Source organism: Anarrhichthys ocellatus, unplaced genomic scaffold (assembly GCF_004355925.1).
Source record: "Anarrhichthys ocellatus isolate YVR2014 unplaced genomic scaffold, GSC_Weel_1.0 scaffold84, whole genome shotgun sequence".
Taxonomy (NCBI): domain Eukaryota; kingdom Metazoa; phylum Chordata; class Actinopteri; order Perciformes; family Anarhichadidae; genus Anarrhichthys; species Anarrhichthys ocellatus.
In genome coordinates, this window is record NW_022280114.1 from 556,910 (window position 1) to 583,930 (window position 27,021).

The following is a 27,021-nucleotide window of genomic DNA, read 5'->3' on the forward strand; positions in this document are numbered from 1 at the left end:
AGAGAGAGAGAGAGAGAGAGAGAGAGAGAGAGAGAGAGAGAGAGAGATTGATTCAGTGAGCTGTCATTCTATTCACACATCACCTAACTTTCTTCATGTCCAAGTCCTGAGAGTTCAGCGGAATGCTCTATGGCTCCTCGGGGTTGCCTGGTAACAGCAGATCAACCCTGACGCTTTCAGCCTGCTCGGGTGAAGGTCAATGGCGGCCTGAATAGTGTTAGAGGGAGAAGGAGTGAAGCTGTCACTGGAGATGATCATTAGGTGTATTCATTGTCTCAAAGGCAAAGCAGCAGGGGATTTCGGGTGCACGGGACTGCAGTGCTCGGCATGATTTGCATCACTTTGCAGTGTGACTGACTATGTGATAACTTTCAGCGGTGTCTCGAGGCAATGTGCTCTTGCCGTGCATGAGAGCTATTTTAGAAGCTATGGATTTTTTTAAAATATGGCTTCCTCACTGTGGCTCCAGCCTCTCATACAACCCATACTGCAGTCCTACAGTATCTTGTGTTGCACGTGGAAGACTGAATCCATCCACAGAAGCCGATCTGAACCCCAAACACAAGTTAACTGACTGGTCAAATGGTGGCGAAATGTGTCCATTAAGATCAGTCAATGAAGTGCCACAGGAAAGAATGTGTTGCTGCTCTACTGTCAGAGGCAAACGCTGCTATATAGTTTGACACGAGGAGGTTTGACGTAATAATCTGATCACAAGTTTTCCTGAAAAAAACAACACAGATCGAGTAATCATTTCTCCCTTCATTCTTAAAATAGCCTCTTTTTATTTGCTGTGCTCTGGTTGGAGCTGCCTGAAGTGAAACTTTAAGAAATTAATATGTTGTAGCTACTGCAGTTCTAACCAAAAACAGTCAGTAGCCCAAAAAATAGCATTTATAGCTAAATCATAACCCGAATGTGAGTCTGCAGTGTGATGCGCCATAGACATTACACCATGGTACGTGGGTCCTGTGTGCTCCCGTCCAATCAGAGGCTGCGGCGGTGCAGACAGCGCCCCTGTAGGAGCATCCTGAGCGCCGGATGGTGACTCAGCTGAAAAGGAAGCTGGGAGCACGGTGACCTTTGTACAGAGCATCAGCACCAGCACCAGCACCAGCATCAGCTGCCACAACAGCTGTTCTGTGAATGAGTCGGGCTGCAACACTGAGCTTATGTCCTGTTTACTGCACATTATAGGTCTAAATATAGATTCTCCAAATAGGGCTAATAATTCAATGTATCATAATTTATTAACTTGTTGTGCAATCATATTATGACCGTGTGGTGTTGCCATGCTAATCATTCTCAGATCACTGTAATGAAGACTATAGTTTGCATAACAGTGGATCACATTTACTCACTGACATCAAATAACAAAGTGGCTATTTTAGAACCCTTTTGTCTCCTGCCGGAATGTGAGATGTAGTTTTGTTCTGGAAATTGTTGAAGAACAATTAGTGGTGATATTATATTTGAGGACCAGACATTTTTGTTCACAACTGCTTTTTTTGTTATTAACTAATGAGTACACCTGAGTTCATGTTTCTTAAAATGAGCCTGTTGTCTTCAGCGAGCGTTGCATTGTGGGTTGGTTTTAGCCTGACGTTAAACGAGCAATTCATACCGTGCCCGACCGTTAACGGGTGTTTCCAGAGTTAATTAGCCAGCTCGAGACGTTTCAAGGTTAACCTAGCTCGTCCCGGTTAATGTTAACCATATAGTTGTTGCTGCTACGGAGGAAATGTACTATTAAAAAGCCGCGCTGAGTCCCAAAGTCTCAACCGCGAAATGGACTTTAGAGAATTGTTTCTCAGGCGGCCAAGAAATACGGTGTCAAAGAAAGACCCGCTGGAAGACGTTATGGCCGCAAAGATAGTTTGCGGTAAAGTTAGCTAACGAACAGTCTGGGAAAAGAGCCAAACGGCTGAATTCAACCTAGCATGTTCAATTCAACGGAGAGAAAAAGTAAGAGTCCTCAGTGAGAGCGACAGAGGAGGGATCATTCTTTACATTCTATTAGAATGTAAAGAAGCTATATTCTGATACAATGTAGCTTCTTTACATTCTATTAGAATGTAAAGAAGTTACATTGTTGCCTTTTCTTCCCACAAGAACGTAATTTTGTCAGGTTGATAAAAATGTCACTTTACTTCCTGACAGTTATTTTACCACAGGGGTGTCCAAACTTCTTTCAAAGAGGGCCAGATTTGATAATGTGAAAATGCCCAAGGGTCAACAGTCCCTGCTGACATTATTTTAAACAATACAAGTAGCCTATACATACATTGTTATTTAATCATTTTATTTTCAATGACAGCAAATAGCAATGTAACCAAATGTAAGCATTCATGTGTGAACACATCTCAACAACTATTCTGCCTTTCTTTCACATCTTGAAAGTCAGATAACACAAAGAACAAGCCATCTAAAAGCTAATTACATAGAAACCGATCAATGTTCTCACCTCAAGACAATCTTAAATATGACTTAGTGAGGGTAATGAAAAGTTGTCTCACATTTAAGTTCAACACACATGAAACAGGCTAACGAAATACATCAAGTTGTCTCTTAGTATCTGATGATAGCTCTTCAGTGTTACGAGCCCGGCAAACATTAGCAAACTCGGTCTTCTTCTCGGGGCAATTATGTTTTCTGCTATTTTCATAACAGTCTTTGATAAACTCACCTTCCGTAAAAGGTTTGTCATGTTTAGCAGTTAGCATGGCCACTTGGTAGCTTACTTTGATGATGTTTTCATGTGAAAAGGACCGCTGCTGTGTGGCCAAGTTATCTTGGAGTTGCTTCACTTTTCTAGCTCGGTCGCTCTGATAGCTTGTTGTAGCATTAGCATGTTTGGTCTCGTAGTGTCTCTTTACATTATATTCCTTAAACAAGGCAACAGTCTCATGACTAATTAGGCAGACACAGTTGTTTCGGTTTTCGGTGAAAACAATATTGCGGTCTCCACCTCTCCTGGAAGCGGCGGCCCTCGTTATCGACTTTCCTTTTTTTACTTGCCGTAACATGACAGGTCAAGGGTCAGAGCCCATTTCAAACAGCCAGACAGTTACAGAGTGGTGCTGCCACCATGAGGTAAAAAGAGGAATTGCATGTTGAATTTGTATGATTTATTCATTCCGTTTTGACTGTGCTGGCAGGCCATAAATAATGCATTTTAAGACAGAAGGTGCGGGCCATCTAAAATCTGACCTCGGGCCGTGATTGGCCTGCGGGCCGGACTTTGGACATGCCTGCTCTATCAGGATGGACAGAAGTGTGATAGATGTCACGTGCACAGATGGACATCATAACAGAGTTACAACACAGTCAATGCATATGACATATGATTCATAAAATGAGTAGTAAGCAGAATGATGATGGGAAAATGTTAAACTTGGCAGGTTTGTTCTTATAAAGGTCAAATGATCTAAACACCTCCAGACAGTTTCTCAGTAGCTCCACTGGTTTGCTTGAAAATGTGCCAAATAATCTGCTGTCATGATTTCTAGAAAAGTAAAGCTGGCCCATAACAACACAGAACAGATTAAATAGATTACAGAGACTCTCTTTTCTGTGTTGAAAAGTATTTTTTTCCTAACTCCATGACTATCCTTTTCTTCTCACTCTGTCCATCCAGACTATGGAGGAGGTGAAGGACAAGCCCAAGAGGAGGTCTCTGGTCAGGGCCGCGTCAGAGGAGAGCTCCAGCGATCTGAGTTCAATAAATTACTCTCCGTCCCCCGGGGACACGCTGCCCTGGAACCTGCCCAAGCACCATCGCATGAAGCGCTCCAAGTCGGCCTCTGGAGATGTGCTGGACGCAGCGGAGAGGGCCGTCATCCGCATCGCAGGTACGCTGCTCACATAGAAAAGTAAAAGATGGAGGCCGAACTGTCTGTTCAGGTGGATGTTTGTGTTGAAAGACAATCTTTATAATGTTTTACCTCATCTTGTTCTTCCATGTTCCTGCTGTGGTGCGCATTTGCAACACTGCTGCAAACACTGACTCTTAATGCTGCTACACATCCACACTTTATGTGGAAACTTTCCTCAGTAATCACATCACTTTGAGGGCGGCTTTGTGATCATTGTGTTTGGTCTGCGGTCCTCACTGCGGCTGCTGGCATGTTGTGACTGTGTTTGTCTTCCACTCGTCATATCTGCTTTTGTGCAATTCAAGTTAAAGCTGCATGCCTTCACCGAGCTGAGGGTTTGTCGCCTATCCTGACTTTCATCCTGTATTTTTGTGTTTCTTGGCAAAGCCAGTAGAACGTTGCGATGCTGCTGGCTGTTTTATCACCAGCCCATAGAGCTGTGTGCTGGTGATAGCGTAGCGTTTGCATGGCCAGTAGTTCTCGCTCATGTGTTTTGAGTACGTGCAGTATTTGCATTAGCATTTGTCAAGTCATTTGTGATGCTCTCCTGCTGCTGACTTAAGTAATAGTGAATATTAGGAGTGTTATGAGCTGACTTGGTTGTTGCGGTTGTTTTGGTGGTCTGCCTGTGGGCACATGGATGGGCTCATTTGGTTTAGAGATGTCAACATGACTGTTGCCTTGTACACAGCCCATTCATACACTTATGTCCCTGTAATCTTGGCTTGTTTCACACTCAAGACAGGGAGTCCCATTCACATCTTTTCCGAACACTTTAGAGAAATATTAACTCAAAAGTTCTGGGCTTATGTGACAGCTTGTTTACTATTCTTTATTTCATAACTACAGTCCATCTAGTGTCTCTCTCGCTGCCAACCTTAAACTATTACTAATTTACTGATGATCATCTGTTGGTTATTAACAGCACAACAATATTTCTTAAGAAGATATTGTCTGCGGCAATGAATTCTATGGTATATTAATATGCATATGTTGGTAACTATATGCTGCATAGCTGATGTTTATCATGCTGCAGCTGCCTTTTGGGTTAATTGCTGGTTTTAGATCCATCCATCTGAATTCACTAGACACCTATTATGTCCACATCTACTTTTCAGAATTTGCATTTAAATACTTTACCTCCGACACTCTTATAGGCAGTTGAAAGTTGATATGTTGCGTAACGATATTATTATCATCTCTCATTATGCTCATTTAGTTCCCATGGAGGGGGGGTTCTGCAGCTCCTCCACCCCTGTCAGCTGTCTGAACACAGAGGCAGGGCTCAGGAGACGTGACTCGCTGCCTCAGCACTTCCTGTGGTGTGCGTTGAGTCCATACCGTCTCTTCGGACCCCAGACAGCAGCACCGACCTCGCTCTCCTCCCATCTCCCTGGTCGTCTCCCTGGTATTGATTTGGTGGGGTGGGGTACTGCAGCAGAGTTGTGTGATTGCTTGTTATTGTCTCTGCACACACAATAGCAGCAGCAGCAGGATTGTATGACTCCCGAGTACTTCTGCAGAGCTGGTTGATGAGCTGGAGTTTCGGTAGATTTATTTCTGGAGTTTGACATTTTTATGTTCTCCTCATGACTTCCTGTAGTAACCAATGCGCCTCTATATGTGAGCAGGATGAAATCCAGCAGATAAAGGTGGCTGTATCAGTGTTTTCCCGTTGGACTGCTTGGATAATGAACCTGGACTAAGCATTAGCCTTGTGAGACACGTGTGCACAAGGAGCTGCAGCTTTATCTCACAACAAATGGAGACAGTTTGAGAGGCTGCCAGTGTGGCTGATCCTAAATACGATGTCAGTGAGACTGTATCAAGGTTTTTGTAGCTTTCTAACATGCGTGTTTATTGATCAGATAACTGTAACTCGACCGTTGTACCGTCAATTGTAGAGAGGAGGGGAGGGAATGATCCTGGTTCAACATGTCCTGTGTTAGAGCTAACAACCACACGGGGCTGATGGGCCTGAATGAATGAGTGAATGAATGTGTGAGTGAGTTATTTACTGGACTCACGAGGTGCTTTACATCTAGACACACGTACATTAAAACACTCATTTCTTATTACAAATGGCTGGACTTTGGAAATGTGTTGATGATTATCAGCCACCACGATTATTATATAAGTAGTATAATTGAATTCATATTTTTGTTTTGCCTTACTTAGTAACAGAAGCTGCTGTTATGCATGGTGTAGCTGGGTTTAAATCCTATTGAGGTTAAAGGGATGGTTGTGACTTTCTGGAGAGGCAGGCAGTATTGAAGCTTAGCAATGTACTGCTGTGGATGGGCAGCAGCTAAATGTGTTTCAGACACCTAATAAAATCAATAGCAGTTAAAGCGAATGCTACATTCAGAATGTTTTCACTGCTTTACCTTGCCGTCGGGGAAGTGAAGCCATTATTTATGCTCTCTTCTAAGCCACCAGACTCCTCTGACATTAACAATACATAGTGTACACTAATACTGTTATAGATTCCTTTAGGTGTCTAAAATATCTTTTGCTGCTGCCTCCGTTCACTGCAGTACATTGCTTTGCTGTGCTAGCGTCATGGCTAACATCACAGTCATGTCGGTCTGCCAGCTGCTCTTTGAATTATTTGAAGGTGCAGGTTGTCTGCCTTACATCACCCCATGTTTATTGACGGTTCTGTTGCAGTGATCGTAAGAACAGAGTGCTGTCCAGAAGGATTGGATCTGTGATCTTGTTTCTCAGTGAGAGCTGCACCATGACTCATGCTGTGTCATGCCCCACTCCCACAGTGTGGGAGAGGAGTGCAGTGTTATTGCAGTACCAGTGAACTGCACTACATTTCATCAGGAACATCGCTGAAGGATGTTTAGCTTCACCACACAGAACAAGACAAGGCTGTACGACATCGTGGGGAGGACACAGAACATTACCTTTTCTCTTTTTGTTTTTTATAAAAGGAATCCATTGTTGTAACTTTTAGATTGATCTTCTTCTTCCTCCTGAAGTAGACATCTTTACTGACTCTCGTAGGACCTGGGTCCATATCGTGTCTTTTTCTGGCAGAAAAGCGTCCACAGCGTTTCATCGAAACCATATCTAGTCCACATATCACCACTCTAACCACCGTTGTATGACAGTATCATCCCTTGGCCATTCATCATCTATCATTAAAAGCACAACACTCACCAGCAACGATCTGTGTCTGCTCCTACAAATGGTCTTTTTGGTCTTTGATATGATATGACATGATGACATAAAGCCCAGGACAGACAGACAGGACCAAAAACAAGCTTTTTTTTTCATTTAATACTCTATTCTCAATATATAGAAAAGTCCCACATGTCATGGTGTAGTCTCTTAACTGAGTCAATCAAACATCCTTGGGTCTGCTCGTAGAGATCCAGATAAATTATTCCTAACTGCTTTCAACGTGAGGCTTTGTGCAGTTTTCATCAGAATATTGAAGCGTGGATTCATGATTGATTCTACATTTTACAGTCTTCACTATGGCTGCTTGCGTCAGCAGTGTGTAAAGGGTATCTTTGGGACTCTCGTGCGGCTCATAAGTGCAACATTTTATTTCCTTTGTCTTCCATACAATGTATTTAGTATTTTTTACTAACCATGTTTGTTTCCAGAGGCTTGTCTTGTCTCTTCCAGCTGTTTCCAAATAATGAAGGCTGCCTTTGTACTTCCAGTGTTACCAGACAACGCATACCTATTTGAAAAGTATCAGTTACATGCTTCACAGTACTGTGATCAGACTCATGCTCATGAACCAGGGCAGAGGGGTTTGTGCAGTTTACATGCTGGACACTAGAGGACAGCATCCAAAGATACAGTGCAGTGGAGCGTCTGCAGTGTTCACTGCTCACACTGTCTTTCATGAACCCTTTGATTCCACATTCTGGAAATTTGCATACATTTTATAGTCTTAATAGTCTAATAGAACTACACGTGTGCACAGTTATATGTTAAGCTGAGTCAGAGGACAGAGCCTATGTTCAGACTGCAGAAAAAAAGCAACAGAAAATGAAACAAGGTTATAAATGACATGTTGCATTGCAAATTCAAACCACACAAGGAAAGCATTAATATTTTTAATAAAGCATCAGGTCAGAAGGTTCCTTGTACAATTTACAGCATTAGTTCTCTGAGAACTAAAATATCCTGTATTGAATCTTTATTAAATTGCGATCCTGTGAATCGGAATCGTATCGATTCAGGGAAACAGTATCAATACCCAGCCGTAAGTTCAACCTGTGGTTAGTATTCAGGCTGCCAACCTGCAAGCGAGTAACCAGGCAAGTTTTCCAAACACAAACCAGTGAACACAGAAAAAGCAGTCAATGAATAGTGAGGGGGCAGTCGTATCCTTCCCTTGTCGAGCTGCTGTTTTCTTTTCTCTGAGCAGAGAACATGAATTAGTGGCTCAGCCGGGGCGGAGAGTCTATAGCCGGGTGATGTGTGGGACGACCGGTTGGCACCGCAGTCCGTCACTGCAGCCAAAGTGAGACCGGCAAACCGAGAGACAAAGAGAGTGAGGCTCTCTCTCTCTCTCTCTCTCTCTGAGAGACACCATCCGCTGGTTAGGGATGAGAACACAGTGGGATGTTATTGAAGCAGAGAGAGACTCCTACATTGTGCCCATCAATGAGAACAATCAGAGCCAACTTGTTCAGCGTGCTGTAGAAAAACATCCTGGAATAAATCACCAGAGTTTTAGAGTTGTCATCTGTGTTGTGCTTTGGTGATCTCTTTCGAGCTGAGCTGAGAGTTGATGTAGGTTCCCAGAGGTGACGTGTCAAACACTTTCCTTGACCTTCTGTAGGTGACTCTCCTCTCTCTCACTTTTTCATGGTGGCTGTCAGTGGAACTGCAAGGTTTTCTGCTTCTCACTCCAAACAAGCCGCTGTTTATGCATGCTCATGATTTATTTAGGCCGATGTGATGTATGAGTTACACTCTCATGGCTGCACATGCAGCTGTATAGTATTATGATTTTCAGGCTTTATAAACCAGATCGCCTGCTCCGTTTAAAAAGTCCTTATAAGTAATATTTAACAAAATCAACATCATCATTTTGTATGTATTGTAAAAAAAGAAACGCCTTCAGTGAATGTGCTACTTCCTGGAACTCATTACAGATGAATAACCACATCATCATCAGAACCTCACGTTTGGGTCATAACTCACTGGTTGAGAAACACCACACTGAGTTGGGCGGCTCAAAGTTGATTATTCAAGTGAAAGACTTTTCACAATCCTGACGTGAAGGATTTATCGATGCACATTTTGCAACTTGCAGTTTCATGCTGGTGAAATCCTCCTAATTCTTTCTGAAAGCTGAGTAAACAAAAGCTCCCACCTGTATGAGAAAGTGATAACACACACATGTGCTCAGGCTGAGAAGATATCTGCAGCATGTTGTTGCCTTTAGTGAGAGTGTAGCCGCATTAATGTTCTGGCTCCACTGACTTTAATGGTGCATATTGTCAAACACTGTTAATAGAACAGAGAGTTGTGAGACGGTACTCGAGCTGCGTGGCTCACACACATAACTACACACTAAAAGAACACGCATGACATTTGCATGAGATGCTGTCACACTTACTTCCATTGGCATTTGTTAATGCACGAGTCATTTTGTAAAATTCATGCACCAACTGTGAAGGACTTGGTGCATTATAAGCCTTTTTAATGGCACAAATTGTTACATGCCATGATGGTAGAATGAAGGCTGTGCTTCAGTCTCAGGGTCCTGGTGTTGTACGTGACGGCTCACTGTCACAGTGTGGAGGCTTGTTGACATATATACTGTATATAAATGGACACGTCATCAACATTTTCCACCATCGGTGTAATTGTAATTTTCTATCAAAGGTTAAGCATTGCATTGTGGGGTATTTAGGAAGTAGTGTAACTGTAGTGCAGCGTGTCTACTTCTCACTTGATTTATTCCCTCAGTAAACATTGTAAACATGAGTTTATGGTCTCAATCTCTAGTTTCAAGTCTTCTTCAACACAGCATGATGTTCATTTAGAAAATGATGGTCCATTTAGAGTCAAACAGACCATAAAGCAGGGGATGCTTTAGGGCGGGGCTACACGGTGATTGACAGGTCGCTACGAGAGCCATATATGATCAAATAAGGTCACTTCCCTTCACTGGTTGCAAAAAGCCAAGATGACGGAACTTCGAGGCTTCAAAACGTCAGTCCACAAACCAATGGGTGACATCACCACGACTACGTCCACTTCTTATATACAGTCTGTGGTCCTAGATAGATATGTTGATTTTAAAGCAGCAGTAAAAAAGCAATTCATAAAACAAATCTTCAATCTTATTTGGCTTACCTATCAACAATCATGCCTCACCAGGCAACTGAAGTTCTGGTACTGTTGATAAGGAAATACTCTTTGAGTGATTCAATTTCCTGTGAACTTTTCCTTTCGGAGAGAAGTTCTTCCAAGCACCACATCTCTATTGTAGCTGCAGTTTCTCTTGGCACCCTGACCTGCTGTTGTCACTGCTTCATCTGAGAGGGTCTGTGAGCTCTTTCAATGCAATAGTAGATCTTTACTGTGGACCTTACACTCACACTCCTTGAAGTACAGCTTCTAAAATAATTGGAATCTCTTCATACTGTATCTCACAGTGTAAATGGCTGGAATCTGATTCATCTTGAGTTTCCCACACCTAAAGCCGAGCTGGGCAGATAAAGTTGATAGATATTATCAGATTTAATAGTTTACGTTTTGGCTGATGAGCAGTACTACATATACGAGACTTCTGCCGAAGTATACTGAAATGTCACATCACATAATACTTAATAATTATATTACGTGATGTTTTATACTGCGACATTTCAGTATACTTCGGCACAAGTCTTGGCTTTTGGGCAAGACATTGCACGGATGTTTTTTCTGAATTAAAAGTTCTGTCTTCAGCTTTAGTGTCCTTTGCTGTGATTGTAAACTTCACACACATTCCGAGTTGTTTGTCTTTGAGCTCTGTGATCCAGCACTGACCCAGTGTTTAGCTCTGTACCAAAGGAGGTGTGGTCCTCTGGCACTAAAACGTGAAAATCTGCCGAAGTGTTTTTTTTTTTTTTTAAAGCTGTGAATAGTTCAGGATCCACTTGGTGTGCCTTGCCCTAGTTTCTCCAGCAGCAGGAACTCAAATAACCCCACGCAGCTCCGTCATTTGTTTTTTCATCGAGGTAGCCATGTGTGTCTCTATCTGAGGTGGAGTGGGCCCGTGCAGTGTGTGTGCGTGTGTGTGTGTGTGTGTGTGTTTGTGTGTTTGTGGGATCTGCTGGTCTGCTTCAGACTGGTATCGCTATCTTTGTGGTGAGCGTCCGCCTCTGTGCCTTTAAGAGGAGGGTCTGATAAGTATGTGTGCGTGTGTGTGGGTATTTCTCAAGCTGAGGAGGGGAGTGGTGGTGGTCTGGAATGAAACCTACAGCTTCAGAGGGAAAACTGTGACTGTGTGTGGGTGAGGAAGAGGGTGGGGACAGACAGATAGGTGGACAAACAGCCGGGAGGGCTTTCAGCAGCACTGCAGGAGGACAGAGAGGGTGGACAGTTTGAAGAGAGGTGCCCTAACTCCACACTCGGCATCAGCCATGTCCATGCCCATGTTTGAGCCCGGTCAGCGGCTGTCAGAGGAGCAGGACTATGTGCAGGCCTATGAGACCGTCAGGGAAAAGTATAAAGGTAACAGCACCCCCCCCCTTCTTCTCTTCTTCAGTGGTGTTCACTGTACATAACTCAAATGACAGTATGTGTGAACGGGAGGTTTGGTGTGATAATAGTTGACTGATTTACCGGCATTAATTGTTTAAGAAAACTTTATGTGGGACGTAGAAACAGGAAGTATAACATTTCTATTGTAGACATTGAATATTGTCTGACACGTTTGCAAGGAGCTGCTGGACAAAGTTCGGTATCAAATCTTTATTATAATAGTTTCAAACTGGTGGAAGTGACACAGTGTCACTACAGTGGTTTCCTCTGTGGTGATGATTTTTGAGAGCTGAAAGGAAAGATGTCTCTCTGAGGTGCAGGAGGCTGTGCTGTGGCTTTCAGGTTCAGCAATCACACGTCAATAAAACACAAGCCTGTGTCCTCCTCTCTGAGCTGGCAGCCTCCTTTGCATGCTTGCTGGGGAATCACTGTGGACCGAGCACAGAGAGGGGAGACATTTGGCCTTTGGTTGCCTGGCACAGGTCCAACAGAGCAACATGAGTGATGGGAGCTACCAGCCAACGAGACGGCTCATCAGAAGGACGTTCAAATGACTATGTCTGGGTAAACACACCGCCATGACTCGATAGTGTTCATCATTTCAGGAAGCCCGATCAACCTCAAGATGCTCCCTGCAGATCATCTGCTTACTTTATTCATGAGTCTGACGCAGTTTTTTTATACACTGCTCTGCTGGTTTACTTATGCACCAAATAGATGAATGTAAAATCTGCCAAAGGAAAGCTGGAATAGATGAACTGTTGAAATGCTTCTGCTGCAGCCCTGATCAATGCTGACCGATGCTCAAGCACCCTTCCTTCATGACCATGTAGCACCCAAAGAAGAGCCTCATGTGATGTACCATGATGGTACGGCATATTACTACATATGAAAAGCTGTATTTACTTCATTATTTCTTTCCAATCCAGACTGTCGCTTTTACAATGAAAGCCACAGACCTCTTGCCTATATGTGTCACTCTCAAGCTCAATGTGCAATTAGAGACAGGTGAATTACAGCAACATCTGGACTTGATGTGGGCTAGGACACAGGCTGACAGGAACAGCTGTGCTCTCTTATTCCACTTGCCATCCATACTGTATATACAGTCGGGCACAAGTGACGGAGCAGCTCTCTTTCTGTGGAGCCGGCAGTAATTTGTACTGTGGAGGTCTTCTAAGGTTCTCTGTGTGTAGCGATATCAAAGCAAGGCATTGTTGCCGAGAGGCAGCATGGATTTTCAGCTAAATCTCTGGTTAAAAATAGGTGAGAAACAAAAGCAGAAATTATGACTGTGGGCATAATTTCCACCCCACGTACAACAGAATCAAAAGGGCAAATGGGCCTCATCTGTGTGTGTATGCTGGGAACGGCATCGGTCCATCCAGTCTCAACGGTCTAGTCCTTTTCTTCCCATGCGGTTGCCTACTGTGTGTGTCACTGTGGGCAGAGTTCCTGCTGTGTCGCTCTGGCACCAGTCTGCTGCTCCACGACCCCCCCCCCCCCCCCCCCCCCCCTCCCGTCAACTTCCTGTTACTCGCTCCTGTTTTTGGCTTGATGCTATTTGTTTTAGATAATTGTACATCCAGAGCTAGTGGAAAAGTCTGGACACATCTCTGTGTGAAAGGAGGGAGGTGTTGTTTAAAGAGAGGGAAAGTTGTTTCATCAACTGTTCCTCGTGGTGTGAAGCTGATCTGGTTTTTGAGCTAAAAGTGGGTTGACTGTTTTGGGGTTTGTGATGAGATGACAGCTCCTTTCTCCCAAGCCACTGCTTGAATCTGTGTGTGTGAACTGAATGACTCAAGTAAGGGCCACTTAATGCTGTGTTCATGTCATGTCAGAAGAAGCAGGGAAACGTGTTTTTTTTATTTGTTGAGAGACACATTTCCAAATGTAGTTTCATTCATGAGTCATAAATAACCTGCAACTGATATTACTAATGTATTGAAAGCAGGTGTAATTATTAGCATGACTGGATAATAGGGGTGCAACGGATCATAAGACTCACGGTTCTGATCGTATCACGGTTGTGAGTCAGGGATCGGATCAGAGGAGAGTGAGCCTATACATATAACTTTTAGAGATGTCCCGATCACGTTTTTTTTGCTGCCGATACCAATTGCTGATCATTGAGGATCCGTGTTTTTGTTTTGTTACAGCAGCTAGTCTACAAAGCTCCAGAGTATTGTTTTTTTCACCACCGTCCCAAAAATATTTTAAGTGTAACTCATCAAAAGTTCTAGATGTTATCCTTTTTCCTTTGTTATAATCATTTATAGTGGTTATTTGCATAAAAACAAACAATTCATGCAATTAGGAAATATAAGACAGTGTTTTGGTTGAGACATTTTGTCATTAGTAGTTTTAATGATGTATTATAAGCTGCTTAGAGCTAGTATTAGAAAGTTAAGCAGCTCATAATTCATCTTTAATATCTATTTAATATTTTGGCGAATCTCCTTCAAACAACTGAATTCAATCATGTTTCTCTCCAAAGCTATTACACTTCATTGTACGTTAACTTTTACAAGATAACATTTGAACACATCATGATAAGGTTAATATACCTTCGCCAAATTGTCATTTTCATTGAACAGAGCCTGAACGCACCATAATGTAACTGAATGCAACCTCCATACGTTAGCCGTTAGCGGTGCTGCTAGCGCTACTAGCTCTTCAACACACATTTGTTGTTCACAATGTAGCATTATCAGGGATCGGCACCAAGAGAGCTTTAATGGCAATCTGCTAGTCGCATATTTCTACTGAATATCTGTCGATAGCGATCAACTGATGTTGATGCTGGTTCAAACTTCATAAGAGTGATGAGAGATATCGGATCCTAAAATAATATGCCTCATGTACAACTTGTATTTACCGCTGGGAGGTTGAATGTGAATGTTTTTTCCAAAATGAAATGACTTTATCTCACATTAATCAAGTTGGTATTCTTGTCTTGGGAGGTCTATTTGCATAAGCTATTGCAACAGGTGAAATTCCCTTGGGAATGATGGCGTGGTTGAGTGGAGCTCTGGTTTATAATAGTAGCTGAACAGATCTATTAGTGTACAACAAGCAGCTCTGCTTTAAATACTCACAACAAATATATACCAGCAGTTTATTCCGTCAGTCTTCAAGCTATTCTGGTTGAAAGACCGACTTAGACCACTTTTGACATTTAGCTCAGTGAGATGTTGCTTCAAAAGGCTGCAATAACTAAATAATAAAAGTCTTTCCCTCTACAAATGTTAGTAGTATTGCAACATCAAAGTATTTTGTGTGCAATCAATGTCTTTGGAATACAAGTCACATATTGCAAATGTTGGATATCTCCTTTTAGAACGAGGTTTTGCCATTAAAGCGGTTTGGCTGCATTGTTCATCCTCCCAATGAAGTACTTAGAAAGTCTAAAATACTGAGGCAGGAACATTGCAGGATGGAAGGATTTAAATACAGTAGATATACCAACACTAACGCCATGACCCCGCCTCAGACTCAGGTGACCTCTTAGCCTCAATTATGCATTCTTTCAAGTTCAGTTGGTGGTTTTGCTGCCAAATATCCAAGAATTATTTTCAAAGTAACAGACTTTTTCCTCAAACTTTTAATTTTTAAGATGAATAAAGTTCAAAGATCATCATTGTAAACTTAAAAACTAAAGAGAAAAGGCTCAACATTAACAGTTGCTCGCTTGCACAGGGCAAGTACCCTCTGTGTTCGGGCAAGTGGAATGTCTAATCCAGGTTTCCGATCAGACAAGTGAAAAATATGTGATTGGGAGATCGCCATCAGTGCTTTCTACTTGCCGATTTTAACATGCCCGATTTTTGGTTTTAGACAAGTAGCCACTTACCCAAAGGCAAGTAGCTGAAAAAGCTTAATTTCAAGCCCTGAGGTGGCGAATACTCTTTTGTAATAAACTGAAATAAATATAAAATCTCCAAAACTAAATGGCGCAGATAAGAGGGTAATTATTTAAGGCAGAAAGACACTCATGAAGACACAGAAGACCAGTCCTAGCGTAGCATCAAGCTAATCTAGCCGGCTCCTTAGACTCTCATGCAATGGTTTCAGATTTTCCTCATGTTCGGACTGCTATAGTGGATTTGATAGCTAGTCATGCTAGTCATAGCTAGTCATGGTGCTCGTTACCCGGAGAGGTTCGAAAGAGAAATACGTTTCTTAAATGTTATGTTTCTAAGTAAAAGCCCGTGGAGCTAACATTAGCAGAGTATAGCACATCAACACTTCTATGCTACGCTAGCTGCTGAACGTATAGTGGTACTGGATGTGTACACATGCTGAACGATAGCGGTCAGTGTCACACTCACTGACTAACACGTTCTACTTCAGCAGGAAATGTTGGGTTTGCAATAGCAGTAACTTAATACAGCATTTCTTCCAGGCATGTCGCCACAGACATCCAGTCCGTAATACTGCAAACATTTAAATATTGTAATACTTATATCAGTTATCCATACGCTCAATCACCATTGTGTTACCCCATTCGCCATTTGAAGTTCCAGCTAAACTGTGTTTCACAAGACGATGACAATAGTCTTTGTCTTGTGTTCACTCTGTAGAGTGGAGGTCGGCGTGTGATTAAATCCAACCCGCAAGGTGGATTTTAAATGTATTCAGTGTCCCACTCCCCCTTCTCAAACACTCTCAAATAGGCCTGCAGATACAACAGACCTGTGCGTGTGTGCGTGCGTGTGAGAGAGAGAATACCAGCAGGGTTCACTTCTAAAAGGGCTGTGATAAGTTTATCTTGTGAATCACTGTTGAGCCGGAGCGTCCACAGAGGAGCCCCCTCCACACTTCACTTTCAGTACTTGCCTCAGATCAGTTTCATGTAACTTGATCTCAAATTCAAAAATAGCACTAGTCCTCAAGTTATGCACGCATGTTGTGCACACAGAAAACGACTCGTATGCATCGATGCTTAATCAAAACACATAACTTTAGCCAGTAAGCTTTTTACGATGTAAAAGTTCCGATTTTAGTTTGAAAACATTCCACATGGAGGCTGGAGGAGGTTTTGGGATTTGGAGGAAATATTGTGTGTTGTAATGAAATCAGGGCTGGGAGGCTATGTTACGTTTCCAACAGTAATATATATATATATATATATATTAGAAAGCTATCGGACAAAGAATACAAATATTTATGTAAATGTTCTCATCTGTGCGTTTCCAGCAACTGGTTTGAAGCGCATAAACTACAGCGTAGATTGGTTAGAAGTTGGCGCTATAGGCTACACATGGCTGTACTCCGCCAGGAAACAGAGTCATATTGTCCACGCATCGTGCTGTCCTAAGACGAAGACGATATAAATATGTTCCCGAAAAGACGCAGACAGCAAAAACAGCTGATCAGTCATGTGAGTTAAATGTCAGAAGTTATTGTTCAAAGGCGTTTCCATATCCCATTTAGAGCATCAAAGACTACAATTATTATTTTCTTTTTGCGCAGTTGAGGAAGTTTTATCAAATCTTACCGTTTCCACACAGCTTTTCTAAGGCGATATCTCAGAATATGCAAAAAAATATGTCTATATATATAGATATTGAATGTCAGTGAACAGCACAACCTTTCATTAGTTCATTATCACTGTACATAATGTCAACATTGAACCCTTTTAGCTGTATGTGTGTTTTGTGTAAGGGTCATCCATGTTGAAATAAAGCATCTTAGTCTGTCATTAAACAAATAGTTCAAAATGTAAGAAAATATGAATTATTGGCTTCCTTACTGAGAGCTATATGAGAAACACAGTGGCATTCACTCTATCCATGTCCGTACAGTAAATATTACTGGAGCCAGGAGACGGTGAGCTTCTTAAAGTTACAAAGCAGCACCTCTAAAGCTCTTTAATCAACACATTATAACCTGAGGTGAATTGTTCAATATAGATCATAGAGCAGGGTATGATTTAGGGCGGGGCTACATCGTGATTGACAGGTCGCTACCAGAGATGTATATGGCATCTCTCTCACAGCGTCACTCCTACGCAGTCCAAATATGGTCACTTCTGTTCACTGGTTACAAAAAACCCAGATGGCGACGGCCAAAATGCTGAACTGTATTGTTTTATACAGTCTATGGTCTGAACTCAGTAATCTGAACGTGTTTGGTTCACTGTGTAAACTCTTGTTTCAATGGACTGTTTGTCTTCAACCCTGAAAGAGGCTCCTAAAGTGAAATGACTCCTTATTTTAATGGAAAATATTCCTGTGTCTGCTGTCGGCTTGTTGTGAGCTGTCAATCATCTTCAGACATAATCTCATCAGCATCAACACGCGCAACAAGAAACAGTGAATGACCGTTTTAAACCAATCAGACAAATGAGTCGGACTGTAGCTGTTGGACGATTATGTGGAAATTGTCATTTTAGGATTTTTAAGCAGCGGTATTCAATGTCATCCAGCGGTTCTTCAGTCTCTCTGCGCTGCAGTTGGACAGCAGGCTGTGTGCGTGGTTGGTCCAGAGGAAAGTTTCAGTCATGGAATTTAGATTTAGTCTGCGTGCATGAACCGAGACGTTAACGGAGTGTTATTTCAGAGAGAGAGCTTGACCCCCGAGGGTGTCTCTGTGTCTTCTTCTGTCTGTCAGAATGATCGCCATAGTGACAAAGACAAACAGCATTCATCTAGCTGGACCTCAGTGTGTTTGTTTGTTATGTCTGGGGGACTTTTCTTAACCGACAGAGAAGCACGCTATTCTTTCATGAAAGTCACTAAAATGTCCGGGTCACTTGTGTGTACCTTTCGGGCCTCTGGGTGTGGTGACCTCCATTGACAGAGGACACACTCGTATATTATCTCCACATATGTTCGCACCTTCACTCGATCCCACAGTTCCGTGCCAACAGGACGGCTCAGTGTGCCGTAGATTACCCGGAAATCCTCTCACCTGTCTGCTACTTCACATGAGTTTGTGAGATGACCTGTTTGGTCTCTGTTTGTTCACATGTGCAGCTGAAACATATTGTGTGTCGAGCACATGATGTGTTAGCTTGTGTATGTGGAGTAATTGAACACGACTATCCGATTAGTGAAAACATTGTATCTCCACACATTGAATCTTATATTCTGTTTTTAGGTTGACTTTGTAGCATCTGCCCTGGGACCACAGAGGAAAAATAGCCTCTTGGCTAACATTTACAGGAATGTCTTATTAATGTGCACTGTTCCTACCAAATACACCAATAAATAAACACATTTTGCTTTCCTTAAACCAAGAAAAACTGCTTTGTTTTCATATTTTTTGCTAGTTTTACTATGTATTAACCAATTAATTAATTTTTTTAAGATTAATAGGTTTGTAGTTTAGTAACAAACAAGTTCCCAGAGCCACAGAGAGCTACTTCAAACTGCTGGTTCCAACCAACCAATGAAGACTCAAATTAAAACAGCAAATCCTCACATTGGAGCTAATGTGACCAGACATGTTTGTGACTTGTTTCTTGTTTACTGACATGAACAATTAATGCGTCATCTGCACATTTTCTCAGTCGACTTATTTATCAACCTATTTTTTTTCAGTACTCTCATGATTGTAAGGAACGGCTGAATATTAATTTCTTGGTCAACTAGACGATCAAGATAAAGAACCACATGGACGCAAAACGATGTAGGAATACTTTTGTTCAGAGCCGATTCATACGCAAAGAGCAACTATGTACTGTGAAATTCTCCTAAATGGAAGCTAATGACCATGAAAATAATGTGAAAAGAAACAAAGGCCACAGTGAATACTGGATTCTGATTGGTAAGAGGTCCGATAGACATTTTAAACATTACGCCATGGCCACCAAACCCGCCTAAAAAAGGTGTTATCGTGCCAAATGTAGAAAGCTTTTACATCGGAGAAGATAAAATGCCGTGACAGCTGTGAGTTTTGAAGCAGCACTGCTCCTACAGAAAGAGCAGGTTGCAGCACAGGCTCCACTGGTCGTGCCACTTTATCTGGCAGTATTAGATCAGTCCACATTCTTTCACGGAGTCAGAATCCCCTTTGATGATTAATGACATCGGGAAGTAATTAGTTTCTTTACTCTCTGCTTTCTTCTGTGGAACAGTTTAGTGCACAGAAAGGTTGAACCAGCGTACAGTGAACTGAGCCCAGAGGGGACGAGGCAGAGCGGCTGTAACTGAGATGGGATTTGTGTTAGAGCAGAGGATCAGTGTTCTCTCAATAACAGTCAATAACAGCTGACGTTGATCACCTAACTAACCAGAATGCAAAATATTCACTGTAACAAGAGATTTTTACTCTAAAACTGAATCAGAAAAGCTTTCGACCACATCTCATGGTCTTCATTATCCCCTAAGATGTGGTTGAATCCATGTTTTTCTTTTATCATTTTGCAGCTTTTTTGAAATCTATACAATTGAATAAAAGAGGTCTGTTGCAGAAATGTTAAGCTAGTCATTTTTCAATAAACCTAGACCTATGAAAATACAGCTAAAATGTGACAAATATAACTGTCCTCATTTTGTAAAATTGCGAGCAGTCAAAGCGAGCAACTTTGTAGATGTTTGACTGGTTAACATGTGGCATTTGTCATAATTCTAGACCTGTAATGATCAAAATCACTTGATGACAAAAACACACAATCAGGTGTTTGATTCTCTTCCTGCTTCCTGCACATCTGCTTTAACGGTTGCTATCTGTTACTTTTAATGTCAAAAGTAAAAAGAAAGAAGAAGAATCAATGAAGTTTATTTGACAGTGTGAAGTCACTGTTTACTTTCCCACAGTGTTCTGAGAGACGGATGCCGTCTGGTACGATATTGACCGACAGCAGTGACACTGTGAAAGGATGTCTTTCTAATCTGCCTGTGGGGATGATGTCACCGGCGGATAAATGTGTCTGGTCGACTTCTGTTTCCAGGAGACAGTCAAACACAAACTGTCATTTCATCCCGCCTGAGTGCTCTGTGTGGTGGAGCTATGAAAGATTGTGAGTGGATGCAAAAATAAACTGAAGTACCATTCCAACTAAAGATTTGTGCTCTGTAGCATTGTATCCCCACATGAAGAGTGGCGCTGGATTGAGTCCTAAAACCCAACAATGAGTCAGCATTTTCGCACTTCTGGTTCCCTCGTCTCAAAGTCGATGGGTTTTTGGTAAGATGCCTATAAATAAGTAAGTAAAAACAGTAAATACCCCTTTTACTAGCGCTCCTGTGACTGTGGTGTAGTGCGTTCATAACCTAGCGTTAGCTTTTTACTTCTGCCGATTGCATTCACTCTTCAACAATCATGGAATCGGTGTTCATTTGTGAAGATTATCTTGCTGAACAAAAAGTGTAAGTATCATAAAAGTATATTTTCTACAATAATCAAAAATCCAGTGGAAAAATCCCATTGGCTCTTTCCCATCGGAACCAATGCGATGCTAACTTCCTGGTTAGCCCACAAAAATATGTCATCCCTGCAGCACTCTGTGTGCATTTTTGGTATTGATTAATTACTTCAATACCACCATGCAATAGTGAAACATCAATCTGTCTTTTACGAAGTGCCACCTTCAGAAGAGTGTCACCATGTGTCGACTGTTCATCCTTCAGCCTAACCCGTGTACAGTGTGATGGTCCTGGGCTGTGGTACAATGGTGCTAACACCCTGGTTCTGGCATGCTGCAGTAAGCCAGACTAATGCCAGGAATGTCAGCAGTCAAGGCTGACATTCCAGCTGGCTGGCAAGTTCTCCTTCAGCAGGGTGCCTGAGTTTGACAAAGCACTGCTGCCTTTTCCACGAGTCCACGCCCAGCTACCGCTGAAAACGTGGGAAGGTTATTTACCAGTGGGTCTGCAGCAGTGATTCAACAATAACCACATTTACACTGATTGTGTCTCACCTTTCCATCCAATTCTCAAGGCCGAGAAAGAACGAGCTCGTAGGTGTGAATCATGTCACCGACTTCTTGAGATACAATTGTAGTCATAATGCTGATATTCAAAATATCACCGTGTCATTTGAAAACACTGCAACTTGTTTTTACTTCAATCAGAGGATTAAAAGGCTCACCATGAGCTGAGAAAATGCTCCGGTCTGCAGGTTTATATGTCACAAGTTCATGCTGGTCAAAGTAAAAACAAGTCGACAGAAATTCAATTAAAATCGTATCATACCCAGAAACACTTTGCAGATAAATTTCCTGGCCCTTTAAAAAAATAGTTAGTAATCCTCATCTTCTTCATTCGCATCTTTAAGGTCATAGTTATCGGCAGCAGCAGCAGCCGCACAGAATGGATCCGTTGTTCTTTGGTAATGAATTGTTCCTCCAGGTGGCCCTAGAACAGCCTCTAGTGGATCTCCGTCAGTGCTACACAAAAGGCAGAAAGACGGCCTGAATGTGTCTCTTTCACATTTGTAGATCTGAAGGATAGCGGGCCTCACAATCCATTTTTCATCTTGGCACATTCTGTGAATTCCTCCCGTGTTGGTGTCTTCCTGTTAAGAGCTCTTTCATTCTTCTGTCTGAACGTGGCTTAAAGAACACACACACACACCATGTTACTCTCTCGTTGCTCTCTTGTGTTCACGCCTTGTAGTTAATATCAGCCTCCCAGCATCAGGAAGTTGACAGCGATGGTGTCTCCCACTAAGTGACAGAACTACAGAAGGGTCAACAAAGTTTGTTTACGCTGAGTTTACGAACTGCTACAAATACGTTACATACAAGACATGCTATAAGGCTACATAGGCTAGCTGTAGGGGTCATAATATAACAGGTATTATAACATGTGTATCCATATCAAATGTTTGGTCCTGATTGGCTGTCTGGTTAGTTAGTGCCATGGATGGATACAGCGTCGGAGGCGGGGCCTCGGTCAGTCATATCAAAGTTGCTCAGTGGTGGCACACAGAGCAGGCGCACTAGAGTTTCCTTTAACTCCGCCTCCCAACCGCTCCGGCTCGCTCACATAAATGACAGTTCATTAAGCCTCTGGAAGGAACTTTGAATTTGGCTATTCATGCATAAGGACATAATGAATCAAATGAGGGCTATTTAAGTGTTTGTATTAGGAAGTTGATTTACCATTTTGTCCACTATGTCAAATTGTCCTCGAAGCCCGGCGCTCTTCCTGTATCCAGTTCTCTTGTATACGTCCATGGTTATCTCTGGTCAACACTAACTAGTGTAAAATGTATATTAAAATAGCAGTAACTGTAGCAACAAATCGTCAAAGCTTCATGCAACATGCTCCATGCTCAAGTCACCATTCAAACTCATTATGATCTAATTTTTTTTAAATGGATGCATGTAAATGCAATAATATAGGAACCTTCTTTTGCACTGCAGACCGTGGACCGGGAGTCGGGTTAACTGAGGAGCGTAATTGTTCTCCACACTTCATCAGACAGAGAAAAGAGAGCCCACGGGGGCGGGACTGGGCGAGCATAACAACAGAAGCACCATTTAATTTGCTCTGTATTTAAGTGTGGTTACTTTCTAAAAATCACTTCCGACTCACTGAAATAACAGATTCAAGAAGTGCACACGCTCACCACAGAGTGTCCTGGTCCAGCTCCAGCTTCTCACGGCTGAGCTCCGGGGGGGGAGGGGGAGCCACACCCCAGAGAGAGGTGGGGTGGGGTGGGGGTGTATCAGGTCCTCCGCCTCTGATTAAGAGGGGCATGAGACTTTTGGCTGTGTTTCAGACTGAGTTTTAACACCGTAGTACTGAACAGCTGCACGGAAACAGAAACGTCTGGTCAGCCGGGGGTGTGGACTCAGGTGGCTTCCCATGACACACTGTGACATTTAGCAAAGAAACTTGACTTTCTCCATTTTCTAATGGCAGTCATCATGTGGTATTAAGCAACAACTTTAATTCTTGAAACCGATTTTAACAGTGATATAAAAAAACAAGTATTCATTATATTATGTATCATTTAGACGGCATGAATATCTGTGTTCTGACCGAATCTGTTCTCCTTTTAATAATGTATAGACTGAGGTAAACATGCATCTGTGAAATACTAGTTTGTCCCTTTAAGTGGCAAAAGTGAACCTCAACATTTCACAGCGTGCACCACCTTTTCCTATATTAAAGGTGCAATGTGTAAGAACTGGCCACATGCTCTCTACAAACAGAGGGCAACATTTCACTTCCACCACTGGTCCAACACAATTGCATGGCTGGAAAAAAATGGTGGAAGAGTTGGATGATGATGAGGAGCTCCTGTGCCCGGCGCGTAGTCATATTTTTCAGGGTGTGCTAGGCGTCTCTGCAGCTCTCAACCACCCATTTGGCTCTGCGGGATCTTCTCTGCAGAAGTACACGTTAGTATACGTTAGGCATTAGTATGTTCAGCTGTTGTGCCCCATATCCAGGTATTATTGATCTAGAGAAACAGAGCCTTCTTACTGCAGACATTTTGTTTTTTCAAACAGGTGTAGCTAATAACATTAAAGATGGCTGCATTCCATTTAGGTGTGCCAGCTCCAAGGCTCACTGCCATGGCTTACGGCCACACCTAAATGGAGCGCGTCCATCAGCACTGTTATCAGTTACTGTTGTGCCGTCTCTGCTATAACAAGTCAGAATGTCTGCTGTGAGAAAGGCTGGCAAAAGAGTCACATCTGCAGGCATTCTAGGTTGTTTACCGCTCCTGAAGAGGTCCACCTTTAAAATGCATTAAGGACAGAGGAGAAAAGCACAGCTTCTGGGTTGAATATAAAAAATGTAACCGCACGGGTCGTCTTTCAATCAGAAGATCGGCAGATCGATCCCCGGCTCTTACAGTCCACGTCGATGCGTCCTTGTGACTTGACCCCGAATCGCTCCTGAAGGCTCTGCCATCGGCGTATGAATGGGTGTGAATGTGAATTAGTGTAGTCCTTATGGGCCCTTGCATGGTAGCCCCCTGCATCAGTGTACCAATGTGTGTGGATGGGCGAATGGTCAGAAGGCTAGAAACGCGCTATACAATGCAGGTCCATTTACTTGCGACCGCTTTCGGCTCACCATTGCCCTGACTCAGTGTGTGAAAGCACCTCTGGGCGTCGGTGCTCCTCCATAATACCAACGTAATTCGGCCGGTATACCTTTTTTAAAGTACCGAGTTCAGACTGCCGGTCTCAGGAGTAAGGATTTGAGAAAGTTCTGCCCGAGAGCCTTGATTTGCAGGAATAAAAAGTCCTCTGTGAGACAAAGTGAAATATCTGATTAAACAGAATGTCACTCTGTGACAAGGAAGAGACTGCATGCTTTGTCTAATTGTGTTGTTGTCCTGTTTGGGCAATAAAAAGCAGCATTTGGATAATAGAATAGAGTGAATCTATCTCAAACTTAATATTGACATCTGAGGGTCTGTTCTCATCATTGAAGGGTTAATCCTCTCAGTCACTGTACCTCTATATTTATTCCCTCACTGTCTCTTATAACTGGCTGAAACTGGTTCTGTGTCGACAAGCATTCATTGATTGTATATAGATTGTAAAAGGGGTCGTTTCAGCCCGTATAGCAAACCCTGAAAATACATCAGCGACATAATGTAATTATATGCAGGTAACCCTGTTGTGATTCAGCGCCTGTGCTCGGTTTGTAGGCAATGTGAAATATTTCAGCTATTTATCTTTTATGATAAAAAGCAGCTGTCAAAGCTCTGCTAGAATATTTTAAAAACCAGCGCTGAGAACATTATCATTTCCATTGATTTGTAATGGATGCTTTGTTATATTTTAAGTGAAGTAGTATGGCCACTGAACACTTAGCTAGTGTCCCGTAGCAGCAGTTAGGAGGAAGACGAACCTTTAGCAGGAAGTGGCGCTGACTGTGAAACTAGAAGCCGTGTGGACATGTGGCCCTGATGCACAGCATTGATCACCATCCTGTAGAGCGGTGTCATTGATCAGCTCACTTATTGACTGAAGTAGCAGCATGACAAAGAAGCAGCGCAGCACACGGACCTACACACAAATAGATCATATGCTGCACAAACCAAACGGCTCCTATTTCACAAAGTAAAAGCCTTTTTTTTCCTTAAGTGTCTTTGCTGACTCGGTACATTGTGAAGTGGATGATCTGAGCTTTAGACAACACTCGTGATTGTGTTTTCTGTAGTTGAGCTTTCCTCTGTTGTTGTTGACCTGTTTGACTCGTCAGTTTCCATAAGCACAGCTTTGATTCTGGGAAAAATGTTGATATCAGAAGAGCAGGTCAAATATGACGCTGATCCTGAATCCTTAAATGCTTTTTTCACATCTGCTCTATATCCTCTATAATATGCCCTCTGTCAGTCCTTTCATACTGACCAGCAATGTCAGTAGCCTACTGCTGACCTCAGACACGACACATCAGAGCACCAGCCGGTCATTGGAGACTAGAGGAGACTGCTGAGTCACAGTCAGCATCACCTTCACTGTGAAGGATCTAACAATGTAAAGCTCGAGGGCTCTTGGTTTATTGATTATTTATTAGTAGATTGGATTGTTTTTTAATATCTTTTAAAACTTTATCATCGCATTAGCATAGATGAGATTAAATTATACAAATAGCAACTGGCAGACTCACAGAGCTGAATTTAATTAGTTAATTGGTAGAAATTAATTTGGCAGCTCTAATAAGTGATTTCAGCTGTTACGGGAATGTGGTGTAAGTTTAATTTTGTTCAGATTGCAAAGTGTAGTTTCCTAAAAAAGCGCTCTGTCATCTAAACCCCTCCGAGGTCCAAGGTCCCCTCTGCAGCACTATTCATGAAAGAATATCCAGAGTATAATGCTGAGTCACTGATGCTGCTGTCCTGATGGGGGAGAAATAAAAATAAACCAGCCAGTGATTTGATATTTCTCAGCTTTACCTTCATTTGGTATTTGATTTAAACAGACCTCATAGTAGATGGTTTGTTTGATCTCCTCGACTAGTAAACATTATATCTTCACATCACCTCCTACCCCTCAGTCAAAACACTCATCGTTTCACACTTGCTACATTGTTTGCTTTAGCTCAGCGTTGTGATGTGACAGCCGAGCGCCACTGTTATTGGTCGAGGCACCACGAGGATGAGACGGGACGACACCGGGGAGGGGTGAGAGGTGGGAAAGAAGGGAGACGTGCTTTCTTTTTTTCTTCTTTTTTCCACAATTCCTTCTGCTGACGGGGATTGTGTGCAAGACTGGCAGCGGAGAGAGAGAGGGAGACGAGAGGGAGAGGGAGTGAGCAAAAACACTAAGCTGCCAACTTGTGTGGCTGCAGCAGAGCAGCGAGAGGGAGAGCAGGATACGGACAGCCTGCATCTAGCAGAGAGACGCTTGCATCCTCCGGCGTGGTGTCTGGGTGCAGCCAGCATGGATCCTGCACGGTCCATCCAGCATGAGATCAGCTCCCTCAAAGGTACTCCTCTCGCCCTTTTTAAAAAACTGATTTTTACTTCTTCTTCTGACCGCTGTCAT

The 27,021-nt window shown here is 42.6% G+C and overlaps 1 protein-coding gene across 14 annotated transcripts in view; it reads left to right on the forward strand.

The window, feature by feature from the left end:
• pleca (plectin a) overlaps positions 1-27,021 on the forward strand; it is a 92,840-nt gene that overhangs the window by 854 nt on the left and 64,965 nt on the right. For 4 of the 14 annotated variants that reach the window (XM_031874762.1, XM_031874765.1, XM_031874771.1 and 1 more), the window contains exon 2: positions 3,638-3,851. In XM_031874762.1, the coding sequence (XP_031730622.1) occupies positions 3,641-3,851 (211 nt within the window). In that variant the 5' untranslated portion in view covers positions 3,638-3,640. Of the gene's footprint in view, positions 1-3,637; positions 3,852-3,883; positions 5,284-9,920; positions 11,580-13,121; positions 26,963-27,021 lie in introns of those variants that run through there. The other 10 variants (XM_031874759.1, XM_031874761.1, XM_031874760.1 and 7 more) reach the window with 5 other exon arrangements.